The 24,918-nt window shown below is 35.7% G+C and overlaps 1 protein-coding gene across 15 annotated transcripts in view; it reads right to left on the bottom strand.

Moving 5' to 3' along the window:
- The window catches only part of NCOR1 (nuclear receptor corepressor 1), a 154,797-nt gene that overhangs the window by 78,390 nt on the left and 51,489 nt on the right, over positions 1–24,918 (bottom strand). For 9 of the 15 annotated variants that reach the window (XM_045569421.1, XM_045569430.1, XM_045569427.1 and 6 more), the window contains 10 exons: positions 22,325–22,381; positions 21,716–21,768; positions 21,354–21,380; positions 19,205–19,271; positions 16,653–16,825; positions 15,697–15,787; positions 11,078–11,256; positions 10,514–10,568; positions 9,751–9,852; positions 604–731 (listed from right to left, as the gene is read on the bottom strand). In XM_045569421.1, the coding sequence (XP_045425377.1) occupies positions 604–731; positions 9,751–9,852; positions 10,514–10,568; positions 11,078–11,256; positions 15,697–15,787; positions 16,653–16,825; positions 19,205–19,271; positions 21,354–21,380; positions 21,716–21,768; positions 22,325–22,381 (932 nt within the window). The remainder of the gene's footprint in view (positions 1–603; positions 732–9,750; positions 9,853–10,513; positions 10,569–11,077; positions 11,257–15,696; positions 15,788–16,652; positions 16,826–19,204; positions 19,272–21,353; positions 21,381–21,715; positions 21,769–22,324; positions 22,382–24,918) is intronic. The other 6 variants (XM_045569429.1, XM_045569434.1, XM_045569437.1 and 3 more) reach the window with 3 other exon arrangements.

Below are 24,918 nucleotides of genomic sequence, written 5' to 3'. Positions count from 1 at the left end.
ATCCTTGGGGGGAAAACAACCAAACCAAGTGCTGATCCCCTCCTCCACGCCACCTCACTCCTACACAAAAGCATCATCAGTAACTGTGAGACAGAATCATAGGTTAATTTTCATTATATTTTGCTTTCTTTTCCTAATTTTCTATAATGTACAATAATTATTTTTATAACCAGGAAAACAGCAACAACAAACCAAGAACTCTATTTTATATGATAAAAGTCAATAAAGCTGGAATATAAGATACAGAAATGAAAACTCTTAGCATTTTATACTATTTAATGTATACTATCTGAGACTCAAAAAAGATCCAAGGAACCTTCCAAATCAAAGATTAAATTATATTTAATATAGCTTGGTGATAAGTATGTATTATTGTAACCTATCCCTTCTGAAAAGCAATAAAAGCTCTCAACTGGAAAATAAATTTATTAAGCCAAAAGTGATATTTACTGGAATATTTCATTCCTTAATCATGCTAACTTAATCATGTCACTATTAGATGGTCAAAACATACTACCCACTGATTCTTTTATCTATAATTTCAATAGATTCAGTTTCATTATTTAAAAATAACTATAACATCTAACTTATTATTTAACTCACTTAGAGTCCTCCTTTTCATCTTTTTCTTCTTCCTCTTTCTTTTCCTCTTCTTTTTTTTCTGTTTTTTCTGCTTTATCCTCTTCCTTTTCTTCTACTTTTTCTTCTTGTGAGGGTCGGGCAATTTGCTGCTAGAATAAACCATCATTTGTAAAACTCAAAGGTAATAGAAATAGCTCCTCAGATTGTGAAGATAAATTATAATATCTATATAAAAAATTTTAAATTAGTTATTAATCATTTACAATATAATTGGTAGTCATGTAGTAAAAATCATTCTAGCACTTTTTAAAGCATTCTTTATGTATTGCTTAAAGGGTCATACATACACACACCGAAAAATGCTTGTAGCATTTGGACCCATCAGAGAGGTTAAAATGTTAAGATCTCACTTAGAAACCTGAAGTTGGTTCCTTCTTTTTGCAACTCCCACATCTAATCTATCACTCAAGCATTCCAATTCTACCTTAAAATTTGATACACATACAAAATTTATCAAACTATCTCCCTAGTATAAGATACTTAATATGTTCCCAATTTTTTCATCATTATGGATACCACTATAAGCAACATCCTACGTGTTTACACTTTGGGGTGAATTTCCTTTTAAAAGAATAGTAGACAGCTATGGTCATTACTAAGACTGAAGTCATCTGGGAAAATATCAAATAGTGAAAAGAAGAAAAATGGTCAAATATTTCTAAGCTGGGCACTAGGGTTATGGACCTCTTTATCTTTGATGTCTCCTTTGCTAAAATTGCAACTCTAAAAGAAAAAGGTGAAATTAAGTTTGTGTTGAGTACTACCACAGCAGGACTGCTGTGGGAGTTGCATTTTATTGTTATTGTTGTTGATCTCTTACTGTGACTAATTTATAAATTAAACTTTATCATAGGTATGTATGTATAGGAAAAATCATAGTATATATAGCATTTGGAACTATCCATGGTTTCAAGCATCCACTAGGAATCTTGGAAGATATCCCCCACCCCGCAGATAAGGGGAGACTACTGTATTTTTCTGTAATTCACAAATCAAGGCTATATATATAACCTAATCAGGACTGAACTCCAACACTTCTCTACAGAAGGGAGGTATTGGCCCGTGCACTTCTGCCTCCAGGCCCCGTCCTTCCCACATTTTTCTTTGCTGCTCTGGACTCCTAAGCAAGCCTAGCACTAAACCTAAACACGCTCAGCACTTTCATGCCTTTCTACCCTTCTTTGCCTGCTAAAGTCCCACATATCCTCTGGGAGTTAGTTTAAATGCTACAGCTCCTGTGAAACCTTTCTTGATTTCCACAGAGGAACTCAGGGCTCCATCTCCTTCCGTCTCTGCTGCAGGTCCACACCTGCTCATAGCACTGTCACTAGGTGGCCTAGTATCTGGTTATCAGCATCTGTCTGGCTCACTGTGTTATCATCTCATCAAAGATAAGAACCCAATCTTACTCATCTAAGCATCCCCAGCTCCTAGGAGAGTTTCTGGACCATGGTATGTGTCTGTATGTGTTGGATACAACAAAAATCAAATTCTTTTATTCTGGTTATTTGAAAAGTTTTTAACCCTCCCATCCCCATCTTTCACTCTGGTCCAGGATAATATCAACATTGCCTCATAATAACTCTTCCTGTTTTCTTACCTGTTCCTTTCACCAGACAACATGGAAATAATTCATTTATTTTAAGTAAAATTTTCCTTAATTCATAATAGCTTCCCAAAGTCTTTTACATACTCACCAAAACTAAAACCTGGCTTATTCCTCAAGATAACAAAGGCCTTACTGGCCTCCCCCAAAAGATCCCACATTTTGCCTCCTCCTAATCCACGAGGGAAGGAAGAAGAATCTGTATCCTTCTTGGTCCCTACTGCCACTTCCAGAACATTGCTGGACAGTGATATTTTAAAAATATTTCCTTTTCCATATTTCCTGAAATCTCCCTATGACTTTCTCTCTTTTGGTGTCATGGATTGACTTCTCAAATACTGCCTAGAACATGTAATTTTATCACGTGGTTCATTACACTTTGTACATTACTCTTCAGATTTCAAAATGCACATTAATGGTTTTTGTAACACTCTCCTGCCAATCAACATGATATCCCATACCTGGAATACTTTCGGGTCATGCTCATTAAATTCCCTACAGGAGAAACCACAATCACCTTATCATCTATGGGCTGCTTCACCTCCCAGATCCTGAAATCAGAAAGTCTTCTCTCCAAGTACAACCACTCATTCCCCATCCATCCCACACTTCCCTGGGGCTGATCCTGCTTTGTCCTCATCCTGAGCTTTTCAAACCCTTACTCTGTCAAATTTCCACAGTCCATCAAGAAGAAATGTAGCTCCTACCCTCTTGCTGAATCATTACAATACCATGATTCCAGCACTCGCTTTATCTGACTTTCCCAATTTCGCACCCTGGCTAACCACCAGTTTCCTGTTTTTCTGGGCATTTACAAGAGAAAAAACTGAGAAATCAGGGAGATTTTCACATTTATACTTTCGAACCATGAGTAGCTCTTTTTTATGGGAATGTTTTAGTCAGCTCTGACTCCTCAGCACACTATCGTGGTCATAAGATCTGTTTCAAATGCTAATAACCTCACCCTGCCACAAAGGTAGCATCCATTTATCACTCTGAACCACTGAGATGGCATACCAATGACAAAGCCTGCCTTTTGCCTAGCAAGTGAGCTATGTAACCCAGAAAATGGTTTATAGCCTGAAGATATGATGAGGACATGTCAACTCAACAAAAGGCAAGGGAAGAGGTTCACTGTTCCTTTATACTTGGACAGTACATATAATCTTATTTCCCTAATACTTTTTTAATGTCAAACAGGGCTTCAGAAAAAGTAAGCAAACCCACACATTCCCTGCGGCCTAAAATCCAGCCAATAGCTAACTTCACTCCTCTATCCTAGTTCTAGGGACTAAGAAGCAACTACAGCCCCCACTTAAACCAGTCAATGCTAAAAACAGGACAGCTCTTAGCTCTGCACAAAGTGTGGAAATGAGCCAAAGAAACAAACAGAATCACTGGATTAGAGTCTGCAGAAGTGTGGGGCACCTCTCCAGCAGGACCTGTCACCATGCCGTCTATTGACTACACAGCAGTGAATGGAGAAGGGCAGCCAGCAGCAACTGGGGACCTCATCTTTGGGTGGTGTGCATAAAGACATATCATAACAACTGTCACTGACATTACAGAGAGTAAGGAATTTACCCGTGGTTTCAACAAGAGGTGGTTGGAACTACTTTTGTTTCAGACAAATCTATAAAGAGACGTGCCAATCCATGTGGTCTAGGATGAAGGTTAAAAGTTACATCCCTCAACCCTTTCAACAAGCTGGATGGAGCAGAAGAGATACATACTTTCAAAAAGAAACCCTTCTAAAAGTCCCCTAAGCAGACACAAGCATTCCCAATGGCTTCTTGTTCAGGTTTCCCCCTTTCTGTATTTTATTTTATTTTATTTTATTTATTTATTTTTTTGAGACAGAGTCTCACTCTGTTGCCTGGGCTAGAGTGCTGTGGCATTAGCCTAGTTCACAGCAACCTCGAACTCCTGGGCTGAACTGATCCTTCTGCCTCAGCCTCCCAAGTAGCTGGGACTACAGGCATGCGCCACCATGCCCGGCTAATTTTTTCTGTATATATTTCGTTGTCCAGCTAATTTCTTTCTATTTTTAGTAGAGACAAGGTCTTGCTCTTGCTCAGGCTGGTCTCGAACTCCTGAGCTCAAACGATCCTCCCGCCTCAGCCTCCCAGAGTGCTAGGATTACAGGCGTGAGCCACAGCGCCCACCCTTCCCTCTTTCTTTAAACCCAACACTTGATGGTCAATAAAACAAGTTTAATTGCCAGGTACTGTAGCTCATGGTTGTAATACCGGCAACTTGGGAAGCAGGAGGATTGCCTGAGCCTAGGAGTTTTGAGACCAGCCTTGGCAATATAGCAAGACTGTCACTAAAAAAAAAAAATGAAAATGAAAAAAATTAGCCAGGCATGGGTAGCACACATCTGTAGTCCCAAATACTATGGAGGCTGAGGCAGGAGGATCACTTAAGCCCGTTAAGTTTGAGGCTGCAGTGAGCTATGATTGTGCCATTATACTCCAGCCTCAGCAACAGAACAAGACACCAACTCTTTTCACACATACACAAAAAGTTTAATTCTGTTTAGGAGGTTCTCCTAACATGCAACATTTCTGTCAAACAACAAGCTATTCACTAGCAATGCAAAGGCACATTATAAAACAAAACGAAAATTCAAATGAAAAAAGTGATAGGCAAGTAAGTGTATTTCAACTTGATAAAGAACAGGATTAAGTTTCAGCTGGGTCCTCTTATAGTAAGATCAAATAACAGTTTATGCTGAGATTTATTACTACTATATCTAATTGAACACCTAACATATACTTATATGTTCTATTTATGTTTGTTAAAATACTCAAGTCTTTAGAGAACAGAAAAATAGACAAATTCCCACTGAGCAGACAATAAGTTGCCATGAAACAAAATGACTAAATTTAAGAACAAGAAGCAATAGTTCAATAAAAATGTACAAGAGGCAAAAAGAACAAAGTATTGCTCACTACTGTGCAATATTTTCTTCAAAAATATATGGGAAATAAAGAGAAAATATCTTAACCCTATGTTATCAATCAAAATATATTAATAACTAATGCCTTGAAAACTGAATTTCAGAGTAACTTTCTGAAGAGTAAAAGCTGTCAATCACCAAAAACCCACCAGGATGATGGCAACAAAGGTAACAGTGGCTACCATTTGTCGGGCGCTCCCTGTGCGTCTGACACCACACTCTAGGAACCTTACAGACACACCCACATTAAACCACAAGGTACGCACTACTGCGCCTATTCTTATAAAGGTGAAACCAAGGCTCACCAAGTGAAAGGATCCACCTAGAGTCACACAGGTAAAAAGGCGCATAGCATTTTTGAGTCTAAGGCTCTTTCTAGTATACTAAATTGAAAAAATATTCTAAAACATTCTATCTAGTGACTCGCTAACAGTTTAGTCAGAAATTGTCCTGACTTCAAAATTACCATTAATACATTTACATAAGTATATGCTTCTGAATACCTTTAGGGAATAAAAATACACTGGCATAAACAGGAAAATATCAGCATAACAAAAGAGCACAGATTCCTGTGAAAAGTAATCAAGTATTTGGAAATGAAGGATATGTTTTCTAACAATGACTTGCTTACTGCAGGTCACTAGCAAGTACCACAGTAATTCCAACTGCACAGTGACAGACTTGCTAGATGGGAGGAGTTTATGCTGGAAAACGCAGCATTTCCTAAGGGAAGAAATTCTTACTTCTAACAAAAACAATATACATAAAATCAAATTATTACTTGGCATGTTATTTATAATTCTAGAAGATCTCAAACAATAACACTTAAGAGTGGTTTTTGGCTTCCAGTCTCTAATATGTATTCACTGCTTCAACTACAATACAGAGAGAACCATACTCACTCTTCGTGGAAGCCTAACAATAGTCTGGGGCAGTATATAACAATTTTGAGAGACAAGTTAAAATTTCTGCCAATAATCTTTAAACACAATTTTCACAAAAATATAAATATCTGTCTCATTTTCCTGTGATTCTAAGACTAAAACTCATTTTCAAAGCAAATAACACACAAAGTTCCCCATGACAACATCAGGTTAAAAAAAAAAATCAAACTTCACAAACTTGGAATCTATCAGTATCATCTATACATTCCTCTGCTGAATAAAAATTACTTCCTATGGGTAGGAGGTTGGGAGTAGGGGGTAGGGAGAGCAATCAAATAAAAACTGAAAGGATCAAGCATAAACTTCAAAAGACTCTACAGAATCTTGAAATAAATTTGCTACAATCACTATGGGATTATCTCAGGTAATTCCTCCTGATTGGAGCTTGATTGGATAATAGAGCTGTAAAGTGATTTCAAGTTAGTTGGATCTCTATACCCACCAGGGTAAAATCAAGAGGGTTGACCACAGATTTTAAAATTCTTAACTTTGTAACTAATTACTTTTTTAAAAAGAAGTCTTTCTTAACTTTTTTCTATATATCAAATTTTGTATCTCTAATCCAGATCTTTTTTCCTACACTCCAGACTCATTAGACTAACTACCCACTTTTTTGAGATGTCTCACTTGGATCTCTACTTGGACATCTAATAGGTATTTGAAACTCAGCCATGTCCAGATTTCCCCTTAATACCTGCACCTTTCTTCTGGAAAGAGGCAACAAAAAAACCCAAAAAACCCAAAAAACAAAAAAACAAAACAAAACAAAAAACACAACAAGAAAAAAAACAAACCTGCTCCTCCTTCAGTCATGCCTATCACAGCAAATGGCAACTCCACAGGCCAAAACTCAGTGTTACCCTTGATTATTCTCTTTCTCTCATTCCCAGAATAAATCCATCAGCAAAATCTGTTGGCTTTACCTTCAAAAATATTCCACTATAGTTTAGTCCAAGCCACTGGAATTATTAAAATAACCTTGTAACTGGTCTCCCTGCTTCTTCCCTTCCCACCTTACAATCTATTCTCAACAGAGCAGCCAGAGTAATCATGTCACAACTGAAATCTGGTATCACTCTTCTGCTCAAAAGCCCAATGGCTTCTCCTTTCCACCTAGTATCAGTACTAATAGCTTTCAGTTTTATACAAGAGAGCTCTTAAACTACCACCACCTAATTTCTCAAAATCTGCCCATCTATTTTGACACAAATTAATGGAGTGAGAAGGTGGTTTAAATCCATCATTTAACTCCCTTCTCTCTCTAATTCCCAGTGATACAACCAGAGACACATAAAACTAGAGAAAAAATATTCAAGGTAATAACTTGAAAACTAATGAGGGCTGGGCACAGTGGTTCATGCCTGTTATTCCAGCACTTTGGGAGGCTGAGGTGGGAGGATCGCTCTAAGCCAGGAGTTCGAGACCAGCCTGAGCAACATAGTGAGACCCCGTCTCTACAGAAAATTTGTTAAAAAAATTATCTGGGCATGGTGGCACACACCTGTATCCTAGCTACTCAGGAGTCTGAGGTGGGAGGATCGCTTGAGTTTGGGAGCCTGAGGTCGCTATGAGCTATGATTGTGCCACTGCACTCCAGCCTGAGTGATCAAACCAAAACTGAGCCTACCTGGGGGCAAGTATCCCAACAGTCAGGTCAAGATGAGGGTGTATGTGGCAAATCTCAGTTCTGCAAATGCATTCTGGGGCAGTGCTAAGGATGCTAGCACACTGAAATGGAGAATAAGAATATGCAAAAGAAAACACTGACACAACTAGAATTTAAACACTAGAAGTGTGCCCCAGAGAAGAGTGAAACAGTGTCCAAGACAAGTTTAGGACAGAAAACAAATGTTTCAGAATAGCAGACACTCCCTGCCACACAGAATTTCCTGCTAGCGGTCTCTCCTCTATCATCACAGGTAACAGACTGCTAATCTAGCAAAGATAAGGTACACTGTATGATAAATATCACCTTATCCCTTTATATTTTATATGACTAAAAATTTTAAATGGTAACATAACAATTTCTAAAAATAAAATTAAATTTATAAACACTATTTTGTAATTAAGAATAAAGCTTCTATTAAAAATTTGTAGTTGACACTTATTTAAAACATAGATCTCTAAGAGGGTTTACAGGACCCTGATTCCACTTTCTTTAGGGGAAGCAGGAAGAGCCCTGGCAATACTCGTCTCTCTGGTCGAACACGCATGCCAACTTTGATTTGCTCCTCTTCAGTTAGTCCAACTTCATGGAGCTCTACAATCATCCATCTCTTTGTTTTCACCGTATTATTCCCATCAGCGTACAAGCATGCTCTTTCTCCTCCTTCCTGATCCTCATTAGCCCTACCAACCCATCTCTCTATTCCCCTTTACAAGCAAATTTTATAAACAAGGTTGTACTCGTATTGCCACATCCTCACCTTCTGTATTCTCTTCAACTCAGAGTAACTGTGTTCCAACCCCCTCATCAACCCACTGAAAATGCATGTCTAGGGCACCTCGGCTTACTCAACCTCTGGCAGCATTTTACACAGCTGACTCATGAAACACTCCCTATACTTTTTTTGACCACACAGTGATTATAACTGTTTCCAAAGAATATGTAATCACATTTTGTGAGGTGTAGTGTTCTGCAGGAAACAATGACCCAGAAAATATAAAAAGGTTATGGCTATGAATAATGAGAGAATTGGGTCAAATAACCTATATCTGGTGACCAGGGCCTACCAAACAAAGAAAGGGACTAAGACCATGCCACAGTGGAAGGGTGGCTGTGTGGGGAAGCTAGGAGAGATGAGGATGCTAATGAGCAGTTGTGGCTGTCAGAGCACATGCATGCAAGTCCATATTGCAGCAGCTCCCTAGGTACGGAAAGCAAAGGACAAAGGCATCAGCACAACAGCTTCACTGGTGATGCACACACGAGCTGTGACAGCTGCTGATCAGTGATCTGGGGGGAAACTGTTTGAAAGTACTGAACTGCAACTGTGAAAATGACCTTTTTTCAACATTTTATACTTGTGAGAATCTACTTGTAAGAAAAGCACATTTTAAGAGTTAAGCTATCTATTAGAAGACTAGGAGATTTCCCAAGAAGAAAAAAATTAAAAAAAAAAAAAAGGTTAAGTTAGCTAAACTCCACAACTGAAGTTAGTCTGAAACAAGATCAGGTGCAGGTATTTTTTGTAAAGAACCCTGTACTCTAGTTACCTTGCTATATTTCTCTCCCATTCTCTACCTGTTCCCTCCTCAGACAAAAAGACCCACTAAAGATGGCACATTAAGTACAGTATTAAGGGCCTCATATTTAATTACATGATTACCGTTGACACTGAAATGCATTATTCGGATGACAGAACAGTATAAAACTTTTCTAATTAATTTTATCACACTAGAAACCTGAACTATATTCAAAATAGAAGACAAAATACATTGAATATATATTAACATCAAAATAATTATAACATTTTAATTAACCAGAAACATCAATCTCTCAACTATACATTAAGTACAAGACTCCTGTTATAACATTTTTTGTCTTCATATTTCCACCAACCCGGAAACATCTTTCACAGAGTAATGAAACACACCTGATTTCTGCCTCTGCGTTTTCCATAATTCCTTCTTACTAGAGCTTTATAATTCTCATTTTTCTTTGTTAAATAGTAATATAAAACACAATCAGGAACACTCTGTAAGAAAAAAATTCTTTTTGAGGATCCAATGAAATAAGAATTTTAAAAAATCAAATAATACTTTCAAGGAAATTTTCTGATATTCTCCAAGTACAAATTAAAGAGAAACATATATGGTTAGCATTTTAAGATATATCTAAACTCTAAAAAATAATTACATCATATCTACTATTTTAATGGACAGCTACAGTTGTCTTAATCCAACTTATGTTAAAGATACCAGGAACTACCAGAAACATATTTTCTTATTAACCAGTAAATTCCCTTTCTTGCCACATATATGTAAATATTTAAAAATGTCTCTTTAAATATTTTCCTCAAAAACATTAAAGCCAATTGTGAAAAAAATTCAGGAGAAATCAAGACTGACATTTTAATAGGAGATTTAATGAGGCTCAAAAAGCACTGTAAATCTATGTGTTTTTAGGGAAATACAAGATCAGGTCATTTTTCATTAACCACGAAAATCAGTCCTGTGTTCTGTTAGGATTTCTGTTATAATTTTAATTATCACTATATTAATCACGAGAATCTTTTCTGTATCAAGCCCTTCGCAAAATCAGTTCTACTGAACTACTTTTGTGTGTTGGAGCACAAAAATTTCAAAGTAACAATAGTCACAAATCTATAAACATTCTCAATGCAAGCCATATCTTACCTTCCTTTCCAAGTAGGATGCAATTAGGCCAAAGTTTTTTGGATGCTGGATAAACCTGAGTGAAAAAACAAAAACCAAAAACACACGCACATGCAAATATTTTAACAATTTAGAAAAGCAAAAAACAACTTGGGAAAAGAAATATTATGTACAAACTAATTCCCAGTGATTCTTAACTGCCAGTCTGAGGAACAAATACAGAATCACTTGGGACTTTTAAAGGGCACAGACTCCTGGGCACCGTCCACCAGGAACTGACTGGACTGGCCTATGGGAAAGCACAGAAATCCGTACTTTATAAAAGCTCCCCAAAATGATTCAGATAGCACCTAAATTTGGGAACCACTGTTAACATGACTCCATAACCCCAGTTCTTATTTGTTACCTATTTTCCCACTTGTATACTTATGGGAAGATCAATATTCCCTACTTCCCACAGTATCCATTCAAATGCCAAAATGAGGCCAAGTTTTTGTGGGAACAGTTTAATTTACAAGTAAATGCAAATACTTTTTACTAACTTATGTACATTTCTATTAGAGAATAATTTAAAATTTAAATTACTTGTCCTTAAAGATCTCCTTCTCATGGTCAGTCCAAACATTCATAAACTGCCTATCTTTATAAACCTTCATAGGGTCCTCCATAAGCCCATTCATATTAATGAACTTGACCCGTCTTTGTTCTGCATCAAACATCATAGGTGGGATTACAGAGAGCTGCCGCATTTGTTTCTCATTATTCTGCCAAAAAAAAAAAAAAAAAAAACAAACAAACAAAAGCAATTTACTTAGAATAAAATTTAAACTACAAATTTACAGAGGGCCATAGACCAAAGCTGTTAATATACACTAAAAAACACAGGTGTAGTTTAATGACAATAGCAGTGTATAACATAGCATCTAACATACAGTAACTACTCACATATCTGTAATTATTCACTGAATAAATTATAGAGGCAAAGAGTACACATATCATTTTTAAAAACCCACTACTTTAAGAAGTTATTTCCTTAAATGAGACTGATACTTAATATAACGAAATTTTAGACCTAGAAGATACAAAGTAATTTCAAGCTTCTTGAAGTTGTGACGTTGTGAAGCATTTAATTACACATTCTTATTTTAAAAAGTCTCAACTTTATTTTAGAGAACAAATCTTAATGTCATTTTAGAGAACAATAAATAGAAAAATAAGCAAACAGGCATAAAGTAAACTGACTTAACTACTATTAAATACTTCTTGTTAATTTTACATAAGCTTTCTGTTGAAATTTTAAGACTGTTATTCTTAGAAATTAAGGTAGCTTCAACTAAAACTGTGTTACATCTATACAACTTATTTTTTCCATAGTTTAACTGGGGAAGTTTATAGGCACAAGCTTCCATGAAAAAAATTTTACCAAATTTAAAAGTATTTACCCAAATTTAAGACAACGTTTTTTCCTAATTTTCCTCATCGAAGTGGATACTGCCTAATTGTCAAGTCCTTAGAAAGTATAAGTTCATGGGGTACTCTCTCAATCAGTTTGAACATCAAAGTGTTTGAGACAGGGACATTACCTCATCTGATAAACTAGTTTTGGACGCTTACAGATGCTTCCTAATGCAATCATTCAAAAAGTAAGCAAAGAAATTTAACAGAGATTTGCTCATCATTGCAGAGATTACGGTTACATATTCCAAAGGCTGGATTTCATCATGCACTTTACAGGTAATTTTAAAAGCAATAAAGAATAAATAGTTATGTTTCAAAGTTCCTGAATATACTGTTACAAGAGAAATGAAAAATCCACTTACCCATAATATTGTTACGCAATATTATGTACATTATGTATTTATGCTTTGAGATGAAATTTTCTAAGGACAACAACATATATGTGCTACAAAAGAAATATATCGCAAAAAACTGGACAGAAGTGAAGCTACTGTGTTCTAAGTACAGTGTTTGATGACAAAAAGTGGCTCTAGAAATGGCTAAGACCCTGACTTTACGTAACAATGCACTGAAATGCTTAAGTAAAACTGTCGCACAATTGTGGGATATGTCTCTATGACTGAATATTATAATTGTCCTCTAAAAGGTTATGTATTTCAACAGACCAAAAATCACTATGGTCTTCTCTTTGGGAAAGGAGGATATCAGAAGTGAGAAAGGAGGCTAAAACTACCTGCAAAAGTCTACTTTTGACTGTATAACAACAGCCTGAGATGTAAGGTGGTTCAAGGAACTCTTGCATATAGTTTATACAGTCATCCACCTCCTCCAGAGCTAGTGTGACTACAACTTTGAAATATAGTAAGTTGTAAAATCATACGATATACTTTCACTCAATCATGAATGCAAAACAATGTACCGTAATCAAATACTGATAGAATCCTACCACAAATATCAAATAGGCTATTTTTTCATCCTGTAGGAAAACTCAGCAACTGTGTTTTTTAGAACATAGACTAAATGAATACTATACAACTAATGTACAGGTACAAACTGATTAGAAATCTTTCTCACACAAGTAATCTAACTTTATGAGATCAAGTAACTTGATGGTTTAATTCACCAGCATATTCCCAATGCCTAGAAGTTTGTGACCTAATAGAGAAGATGTGAATATTTGTGGACTTGATTAAATATAGCTATGGAAAAGAATATACAGTTCCAGAGTCAGGATGCCTGGGATGGACATCTGGTACCATTATTTGTTTGTAACCTTGGGCAAATTATTTAACCTGTAGCTGTGCCTTAGTTTTTTCATTTGCAAAATGGACTCAATTACAACCTCTACTTCACAGAATTTTCATAGTTTAAATAAGATAATACATGTAAAGTACTTATCACAGTTAGCAATTTTAAGTAGCAACTACCCTTAAAACTTCCTCTTCTCACAAAAGCAAACATGTAATTAGTCCACCACGATCCAAACCAACACCACCCACAGAAAGAGAAAACCAACGGTCAGGTTTAGTAGTAGTGACGGGTGGAGCAGAGGAGATTCCTGACACTGCTTTTTACTTTTAAATGTACTGACAGTATACAAACAGGGATTTTACTTATCTGAATTTCTAAATCATTTGACATTTTAGATTAACTCCACCTTATTCAATTTTGCAAATAAAGTATTAACTATATATTTAAGTCTGCAACAATTTTATATATAGAGAGAGATAGATTTTTTTTTTTTTTTTTTGAGACAGAGTCTCGCTCTGTTGCCTGGCTAGAGTGAGTGCCGTGGTGTCAGCCTAGCTCACAGCAACCTCAAACTCCTGGGCTTAAGCAACCCTACTGCCTTAGCCTCCCGAGTAGCTGGGACGACAGGCATGTGCCACCATGCCCGGCTAATTTTTTCTATATATATTTTTAGTTGGCAAGATAATTTCTTTCTATTTTTAGTAGAGACGGGGTCTCGCTCTTGCTCAAGCTGGTCTCAAACTCCTGACCTCGAGCGATCCACCCGCCTCGGCCTCCCAGAGTGCTAGGATTACAGGCGTGAGCCACCGCGCCCGGCCTATTTTTATATTAACATATTTATTTACATTTAACATTTACTTTGAAATATATAGCATTCTATCGCTTCTTGGCCTTTAGGCTAAGATCAATGAAATATATAGCACTGTAATGACTATCTTTGATCGTTATGTAAGGGAGCTACCACTTCAATTAAAGAAGACCCCTTGGAATTTTGAGATGAGGTTTAAGAAAAGCCATTTTATAAAATCAAAACTAGCAAAACTCAATAAATAATAGATGGCTTTTGGACCAACCTTCAGAAATAGTTTGAATATGGCTATCACTTAAAGTTACAAAATGAAATTTATTCTTATTCCGTATTTATTAATATACTAATAAACATTAGGCATTGGAAATTCAAAGATAGCCTAGCCCAAAGGTGTAATAACCACAATCATGAAGATGACACTCTGGCTGATCTGATCATAAATAATTATTAAAGGGAAAGATAAACATGATAAAAATAAAGTGAGACTAACTAGATGTTGATTAGTTCTGTTTGGGGAAAATGAATGAAGAGGCTATAAGGATGGAAATATTGCTGTTAGGCCTAGATAATATATTCTTCAAATGTATACCTTGGTCACTAATGATTAATATTAACTGCTTCATAATTTTATTAATTCTGCTCTTAAGAAAAAGCCTAAAAAACAAAGGACTCCCGCTCATTATAAAAGTGTATCTTTCCCTTAAAAATTAGCAAAATGGTGTTCTTCACATATGAATCTCTTTTTTGTTGCTGTTTATTTTTGTTTTGTTTGAGATGGGGTCTCTCTCTGCCACCCAGGTTGGAGTGCAGTGGCATGATCATAGCTCACTGGGCTCAAGCAATCCTCCTGCCTCAGCCTCCCGAGTAACTGGGACTACACGTGCTTGCCACAATATCCTGCTAATTTTTTTATTTTTCTGTAGAGACGAGCTCTCGCTATGTTGCTCAGGCTGTTCTCAAAAACCTGCCTTCTAGCAATCCTCCTGCCTTGGCCTCCCAAAGTACTCAGATTATAGAAAGGCGTCAACCATCACACCCAGCTTGAATCTCTTCTGTACATAGTTTTAATCCCCATATGCTCACTCACCTGCCCCTTGCACTTCATATTACTACACTTGCCTAGGACTATTTCACCTTCATACAGATAACTCTGATATCTAGCTGTCTCCAGTTCAACTCTCTCCCAGGCTCACCTGGCTAAAGAGCACCATTTGGAGAACACACTGCCATCTGCAAAACACATGCCCCTTCGCTACTTTAGGAAATGGCACCACCAGCTCAGTCCATTAACCTAGAAACCAGGGACTACTTTCCACTTCTCTTCTTTGTCATCCTCCACACTCCAACCATCCACCTTGTCTTGTCCATTTTACTTTCTATTACTCTCTCCTAGCAGTCCCCTCCTATACATCCTTACCACTGTTTCCCTGACTCAAATCCTCACTTTTATCCTAACAGCCTCCTCACCTCTCTCCAGGTCTCCCTGCTGCCAGTCACCTTTGTAAAATGCCAATATGATCGTGTGACTGCCTTGTTTAAAACCCTTCAATGGTTGGCTTCAAGTCTTCGGAATAGTCCAAACTGCAGCACCAAAAAGTTCCCTCATTTACATATAAATAAACCCTTAGCTCCCAGGCTACAGGGCTGAAATGCTTCAATAATTAATGAATTAAATCAATTTTCTTACCTCTTGCTCAGAGAGCCCATCAATAATTTCAGAAATCTCATGCTCACTCCTAGCAATGGTGGCTGACAGACCAGCTCCCCTTTGCCCAACTCTAAATATGAGGGAGAAATTATAAATATATTTAACAGCCTTTTATAAAGATGACATAACAATTAAATTAACTATAGATTACTTTTTCTGAATGGGACTTTTTAACTCTCTGAAAGTAGAAGAAACCTAAAATACCACCGAGTAACTACTTTTAAGTAATATGCTTTAGTCATCTATTAAATTAATAATGATTTAAATGCTAAGATTGAGATCTAAAGGTTATATGTCCAAGTTCAAATGGTAGAACTAGTTATGAGAATCTTCTGGAAAACCAGTTATTGATGCCATTTCCATTTCAAATGGCAGCACTCAGTGTGCCTTCAGACTTAGAGAAATACATCAGGCATTTTTAAAAGAAGGGAAAAAATATAACCAACATTCCTCACAAAAATTTAATTGTGAGTAAAGGGGCTTACATGAATTGTACATGAGCCCATGAAGGAGAAAACTACAGCTTTCAAAACCTATGCAAAATATGTTTGCTAAAAATAAAAACAAATAAGAAACTATCTACCAAATTCAAAGAATTTCTTAATTAGCAATCAATTTAATACAGTTTATGTTGGTAACAAAGACAAACGGATACTGAGGTCTGTTCTTATTAATCGCCATGTCCAAAGGAACTAACAGTTTCAAGAACTGAAGAATTTCAAAACCTTCACTTACATTTAGATTCAACAAGATGATTAAATATAAAAAAATTAATATTGAATTTACTACAACATAATCTTTACTGGTAAGAAAGTTTTATAAAGTTCTTTATGAACTTTCTTAATGATCAGTTTCAGGAAACAATAAATATTGTAAAAGAGCAAAAGTGTGATTTGAAGGAAAAAATCACAATCATTAAACATCAAACTATTTACCGTTGAAATCTTTCTTGCTGTTCCCTCTGTTTTCGAATTTCTGGAAACTGCTTTTCGTAGTACTCTCTTGTTTTGCTTTCTTTAGCTTTCCTCCGAGGATTATTTTCTATTCTGTCCACTTTCTTCTCCCACGCCTCCATGAGCTGATCATAACGTTGGCAGATTTTTTGTTCCTATTAAATACCCGTAGCAAATTAACAATAATTAAACTAAATTCTGATCCTAAGAAACCTAATACTTTAAAATAAATGCTACTTCTTAAGCATAAGTCAGAAGTACAACTGGCCTATGACTCAATTGTGAATGAAAAGCTGTCCTTGACCTGAAAGAGAGAAAGGGAGCTCTGTTTCCTATCTAAGATCAACATATAGAGCCTACTTTGGCTGGATTTTTTAGTTAACATTAAGACTATACAAATTAATAAACTAATTGAGGACCTATTACTAATAGCTGACCAGCTACTTTTACTCTGCTGCTAACAATGTCTTTGTTGTTAAAAAAAAAAAAGGAAAATTAAAAATAGAAACATATAGATAGTTCAAAATCTAACCAATCACCCAAAGGCAATCATATTAACATTTTTTTATCCTTCTAATCTGTCAGAGTACACACTGTAACCATTCCTCTACTGTTGGAGGTTCTGGCTGTTTGCAGCTTTTTGCTGTTATAAATAATGTTATATAATAGTTTGACAGCGTACAAAAGGCAGAAATTTGTTGTATTTTATGATAAAAAGAAATCCAGTGAACTACACAAAATCAAGAATTAATGCTCTTAGAGAAATAAATGAATTATGACCCCATTTTCTAAATAGAGAAAAGACAGACAAACTTTCCATTATGAGCATAGAACTATGTACATATCTGATGACAGATGGATAGGAAAACGTGAAAGACTCATGGAAAACTGCTAACAGTGGTCATCTCAAGAAAGTGAGATTGGAGAAGAGAATACTATCTTCTGCACACTCCATGTCACACCCACACCCACTTCCCAATCATTTTCAACTCCTATGTCTTTTGTGTCCTTCACCTTTCTCCATGTCTACTGCTACCTCACAATCTACGCCAACATTATCCCCCACCCTGATTAAAATAGCCTCCTAAATGCCTCCCCCATGCATTCATAATGTAGGCAAATACAAATTCTTAAAATACAAACCTAAACATTACACTTCTTCAGTTTAAAAAAACTTAAAAGGTGCCCTCAGAGTCTGATCCAAAGTCTCCCAGGTTACCTTCAGGGCAGTGTACAACCTGGCTCTGGCTTCCTTCACCAGCCCCATTTCTCACCACACTGCCAGCTCAGTATATGCTCCTGCCAGCTCTGGACCTGTTACACTCCCTCCATCTCACAGGCCTTCAAAGCCGCTCTCTCTGCTTGCACAGACAGTGGTTTTACAATGAAACTCCCCTTCATGATTCCTAGCTGCGTTAGGTATCCCGCTGAGTGACCTCTATGTCCATGACCACAGTATGATCACAATGGTGGGACTGCCTGCCGACTTGTCTGCCCCCAGTTACCTTAGGCTCTCTAAGGACTAAAACCATACGGCTATCTTAGTCTCCTTCGTAAAATAATACATGATATAAAGTACACAGCCATAAAAAAATATATTAGGCAAATCAGTGAACATATAAACATTAAAATTACTCTCTGAAGTGTGAAAAGGTCTATGCTCCTCTGTTTACATCACCAATGGGCAAGTACCACAGTTACAACAAAATAACTTAGAAAAAAATATGTGAGCTCATTTCTTTCTTAATACTTGTATGTTCTTGGCAAAAAAGTAATTCAAGATGAGTAATTCCAGATAGTATCTGAAGGGCCAGACTGACAAATTATAACAACAGAAGTTTTACACCACACAAAAGCTGCTGACTCTTGAGCTTTACAACTCATGAAACTGTCAGGTCATTAAACGTAAGGTACAAAGTTCATTTTGGATGTGGATTTAAAGAGCACCATTTATCAATAGACACTTGAATTTAAATAAGTCAACAGTTTGTCTATAAAATTATTATAATCATATGAAAATAAGAACAATGGCATTATATTTTCTGTAACTTCATTTCCAAGATTATAACCACAAAACTTTGAGACTATCAGTCATATAATAAAATATGAAAAACTATTTGAATTTTAAAAAGCTGAACCCTAACTGACTCAGTTTCAAAGAAGAAAGAATAGTAATGTCTAATCAGGGTGACTATAACTTACCCACATTTGTTTGAAGCTTAGGAGACTAAATGTAGATCATCCTATTTATCCTTCATATTTTTTTTAACTACTCACCATTTTATTTTGGCTAGATGAAAATGTTATACATAAATGACCAATGAAATTAATTTGATAATATCAAATGTGAGTGTTATCAAAATGTTACTAGAATTAGATTTATATTTGAGTCACATATATAGTTACTTTCTAAATCAGCACTTATCCTTAAGCAGAATCAAGGACCATTTTCATTAATAATGGGAAAGTGAATGCCTAAATGAACATGAATGAGGAAGTTGTGTAAGTTTCAGTTAACAAGGATAGGACCTCACCCTTTGTTTTCTTGCATGATTTCTTCTTTTAAAAAATAAAATGAGTTTTTTCCTCATCACCTGGTTTCTAGAAGAGAAAAATATGGTTGCATGACATTAAGAAAAAGCACAATTTAATAATGCATTCACTTTTTTTTTTTCCAGAGACACTGGAAAACAGGCAACGATCACTTAAGAATCTATGATGTAGTCAAAGTTAATCCTAATTTTTTCACCCTGCAAAATAAAACTTTATAATTTTTGCAATAATTAGCACTAACTAAAATTCCTTCCATTCTATAAAAAGATTTTATACAAATAGTTAATTTTTAATTAATATATCCAATTATAAGGGAAATATCATTTTCAAATTATAATTACACAGTTACTGATTCTTCTTAAGAACTCTGGTGATATAAACATCTTTGTACACTCTTGGAGGAGGGGAGGTAAAAAAGAAGGAAAAGCTTTTAAAGTTACCTCCCTACATCAGGTAAGGTGCTGACCTCCCTTCTATGAAGTGAATATATACCACCATTACAGAGAGGTGACTTCTGCTTTAAACAGAAGATTTTCTTCACTCACAGAAATGACACAATCCACTCTAAGAAGTAATGGAGGGCAATGTGACAAGATAGGAAGATTTATCACATATCTTAATCACTTTTTAAATTTGAAGCACCGTGACCTTCAAAAACAATGACATGCAGGTTCAAATATAAATATTTATACCCCACCTACTTCCAGAAAGGATTTCAAGCTGATTATTCAAATATAAATACAAAGCCAAGGCAAGGAGAAGTAATTTTTTGGATTATCTGCCACTCGGGACTAACAGTGACACTGGCTCCACTCAAATAAGCATGGACAGTCAGGAGCTGGCTATATGAAAAAGTAGCCAAGAGATGAAAAGAATTATTAAAAGGTACATTTGCTATTTCATACAAAGCAAATGACGGCGATGAAAGTATAGTTACTGAATGATTCACATGGATGCATGCAACTGAGCAAATATTTCAAAAGGGGACGTACAGCGGGAACATTACCGTACATTCAATTTGCTCTGATTATAATTATGCACTACTCAAAAGCAAATGACAATCAATAAATACAATTTTAAATGTCTCCTAAGAATTTAAATAAAGTTAACCAGTCAGTAACCCATCTCAGGACAGCGTGCTGAGCATTAAATAGGCAATGTAGATAACACAAAATAAATCAAAGACAGAGATGCTCTCCAGCTTATATTGGGAGAAAAAAGACAGAACACAAACACAACTGAAGCTTTGTGGAAAAAAAAAATCATTAAAAGTAGCCAACTAGATTTTATCTGCTATTCATTCTCCTTTTTTAAAAATGTTAAAACAGCTAAGCAGTTCGAAAACAAGGTATATTTTATATGACTTTTGCCTCACTTACTTCTAAGGGTTCTCAAGACCATAGTAGCATCTCACAGAAAAATTTATAAATATAAAACTTTTATTATGACCCACTTAATGAAAGTTAAAATTATTCAAATTCAATTGTTTTCATGCATACTACCATGCAAATTATATTTGCCACCACTTCTGCAAAGTAGTCAACTATTGCACATACTCTCAGTCAGAAATTTTTAAAAAGAAAATATATGTATATATATAAAAATACCAATGTGCTCATTAGTAACCATACTAGTAAATAATTATAATGTTCTGGTTATACTTAATGAAACATAGAAAGTATAAATATTACATTTTTGTTACAAACTAAGAATAATTCACCTAAAATTCTCTTAAAGTATTATAATTAAAAAAAAAAAAAACCTATCTAGCTTCCTGTCTTACTTCAATCAGATCAAGAAACTAGGTTTTCTTTTCATTTATTTTCTTATTTCGAAATGTGCATCCATAAAGGCCTGGTACTAGGATGAGCAAGGCTAAGCAAACTACATTCTGGAGCAGCCTCCTCACCCACATGAGGTGACTGAGCGCTTCCAAGGCACCAGGACATTAAATGGCAGAAGGGTCTACAAATACCGTCATTAGCAAGAGTCATGGAAGGGATTTCCCTAGAATAGGATTTTGAATAATGATAAAATGATCCGTGGCACTTCTACTTTGCAATGGCAGATGTGGCTTGGTGGGGGACGGTGTCATCACTAGTCTTAAATGAAAAAGCTTCATTATCTTACTTCATCATGCGCCTTGCAGGTACTCCACTGAAAAAAAGACAAAACAGGAGGCAAAAAATTCAAGCCTCAAGGTAAGCCATTTCAATGTTAAGTATCCACCTTTTTTACTAGCAGATTATAAAACCAGCTAGTTTTATGCAACAATTTATTTCATTTTTTTGGCCTCGGAAACTCAAAGCTGTTACCCCAACCCCCAAAAAGCCAGAGGAAGATAACATATAGTAAAACAACAGCAAATTACACAAATCTAAAACACACCTACACTATATTATAATAATGTCAGCAGATAACATAAAAAAAATGATCTCTTTATAGAATATATGGTTTTTAACTGATGAATTCCAAAGATGATAAATACTTACGTCTTGATGTTCTCATGGTACACCTTGGTATCTGATGGCTGGTTATAGAGTGGCTATAAAAGAAATAAAATATGTATAAAATGGTGTATGTCTGTTTATGAAGAGACAAACAGTATTTTAATGTAAGCATAGGTAAAGTACTAATGAGTCTACACTATAACATGCCCTACCAACCCCTCCAAACTTTTGGGTTCCCTAACTCTGTTTACCCCGTCTCCTAATGATGCCACTCCTACAATAAAGTTTGTGAGTCCACTGTTTCCCATAATAAATAAATTTATGCATAAATTTTTAATTTCAAAGGTGAAAGAAGATCAAGCACTTTCACCCTCCTAACAATATGATTCAAAGTGCTTTCTATTTCTGTTTTTAATTCTTCCTCCTTCTACCTGGAGTGATTAAATGGCTGCTCAGGCCAAAAAAACATGCTTAGAAAGATGCTTTTGCAAAGGTAACAAGTTCATTCACCATTATTTTAAACTTAATCACAAACTTTCTGCCCAGCTACATACCTTTAATTCCAAAATAAATGGACCATATTCTGTCTTATCCCAAGAAAAGCTACTATCAAAAAAGCACTGGAAATGAAAAAAGCAATTTCTTACTTACCAGTTCAACTTTTGGGCCAAGACCTTCAAAAATTTTATGAGCTTCTTCTGCTTTTTTCTAGAGATAAAGACATTGTTGTATCATAGAATTAAAAATTATATTACTTAAGTGCAAACTCATTGCCTACTTAAAAGTATTTATCTAAGGTTAGTCTACGGATGAACTTATTCTTATTTCCATATATTCTTCTTTTATATGATAGGCTAAAATATTCTCCAATTGTATTTTCATAGCTTTCTTCACCAAATGTAGTCAATACTTAACACTTTTATTGAAAGCAATACCTAAAGAATTGGTATGGTCTTAAAAGCAAATAGATACTAAGAATCTGGAGAACAGAAGTAAAGATTCACTGTAAATAAATCCAACAAACATTCTGAATACTTTAACTCATATTGTCTGTAATGAAAATTTAAAAAATAATAAAATACCATAAAGTAGCTAATTTTTACCATGGTAAACCACACTGATTTCTTTGAAGAAAAGTTTGAAATGACCTTATTTTCTAATTACAATGTATTCTTAGTAATAGCTGAACAATAAAGGCAACAGCTCATCTGAATTACTCAAAGTGCCCAGTAGTGAATAAATGTTGAATTATATGTGTTTTTAATAGGCCATTTCAAAAGTAAAATTATCTAGACTAAGGTGTTATCTAACAAAAATCTTTCTTGGTAAGAACAGAGTAACTTATCAATATTTTGGCAGAGAAAAATTTAACTTAAAACTCTCATACTTCCGTATTCTAATTTTCATTGTAAATCTACAGACAGAAGTAAATAATTCTTCAAACAGGTGCTGAGTATATTCTACGTGCCAGGTACTTGCTACACACTAAGAAAACAACGAACAAGATAATCCTTCCCAGCACAGGAAGATGAGAGGTCTTGAAAGGCTTCCTAGAGAAAATGACACTTGAGCTGGGCTCCAAGTATGAGTGTACTTGACAGACAAGACAGACAAAACTCAGGGCCTGTCTGAAGGCAGGGGCAGCATCACTGGGTAAAGGTGCTAACACCTTCTAGGGAACATTCAAAGCCAGTTCTGGTAGAATATCAATAAGAAAAGAGTCTCGGGCAAGGGCCAGACAGGCATGTAAACACCAATAAAAGGTTTGAGCTATTTGGTACAAAGCGGGAAATCATCAAAAGGTTTTATCTGGAGAACCATGTGATGGGATGCAAATATTAAGGATGGGTTAGAAAGAAAAAGATTGAAGGAAGGGGATTTAACAACTACGCGAGAGATGAAGGCTCAAATTAAGCTAATGGTAAAAGTAGGAGGAAAAGAAGCAATTGACCAGATAGTAAATATCTTAGGTAAAAAGTACCCTCCGTCTCAAAAAAGAAAAAATCAAAAAGAAAAGGAAAGAAGCAACAACTGACCAGACCAATATATATTCAAGAGTTAGGACTGACGCTTTTTATCGATTAACCCAATGGAGTTGCAGAAAGAATTACTGCATGTCTTGGATGCCAGGCCTAGGTGACCAGAGGTTGCTGGCACTGAGTATACTGTCTACTATCAGCATACTTTCTTCCTTTCTTCTGGTGTCACATTTTCTTGCAAACCATCCACTCAAAATATAAAGAAAATGTTCTCCAAAACTTCTCTACTATATTCTAACTACCACTTTTCTGTATGTAATATTGTTGTGAAATTGAAGTGTTTATGAATATTTCTGGAACCTACAACTGATCAGAGTGATAACAAACGGAGCTGTTAAAAATAGCCCAGGAGAATAGTCTGTTTAGAGACTAAACTTATTCTGAAGTTTAGATATGATGGTTTAGATATGATGCAAGGCAACTTTTCTCTCAGGAAACCAAAAATTAACACTGGACCAGTTTTTTTCTTCCCATTAACTTTCTAGTAATAAATAAAAATAAATTAAAAAAACACAACACCTTATGCATGATAATGGTCCCTATCTCTTAAGCCACACTTGGCTTAATTCCAACCAGTGTAGACTGAATAAGAGGGAGATGTACTTTTGTCATTACCCCATCTCTTCTTGCCTACGGTGTTAAAAGTTAAGGTTATTCATTTTAAAAAGCTAAAGAGGTAGGCAGGAGTTATAAAAGGCAGCAGCATGGAAAGGCATAAAAAGCCCAGAGTGAGCAGTGTGAAAGCCTGTATTCTGGGCCTGCTGTGCTCGCATCCCTTCCCCTCAAGAAGTTCCTGCTACAATTTTGGAAACCACAATAAATGACTAGTAGCAGAGTATATAAAATATATACACAAAAGAAGAGATGACTTCTATAGGCACTGCATGTTAAAAACAAACTTCAACGTAAGAAGGTAAATGTAGTACTAAGACAGACTTCAGAATCGGTTGTTCTTTTCAACAAGAAACCAAATATGTAAATGCTAAAACAGAAAAAGTGTAAAAGGAGGCTTCAAGTTTTGCTGATGAGCATCAAGAAACACTCACTATATTAAGTAATGAAACACCTATATACAAAAATTAAGCACAAATGAAATTCTCTATCAAATCTTGTTGAACAGTTTTCAGCCCTCAAGTCCCAGTGAGGCAACCACAGAACTCACTAATACTGGAATTGTTTATTAGGCCAAAGACAAAGCTCATTAAG

The sequence above is a fragment of the Lemur catta genome, chromosome 15, assembly GCF_020740605.2.
Source record: "Lemur catta isolate mLemCat1 chromosome 15, mLemCat1.pri, whole genome shotgun sequence".
Taxonomy (NCBI): Eukaryota; Metazoa; Chordata; class Mammalia; order Primates; family Lemuridae; genus Lemur; species Lemur catta.
Note: the sequence above shows the minus strand (reverse complement) of the source record. Positions and strands in the feature narration are given on the sequence as shown.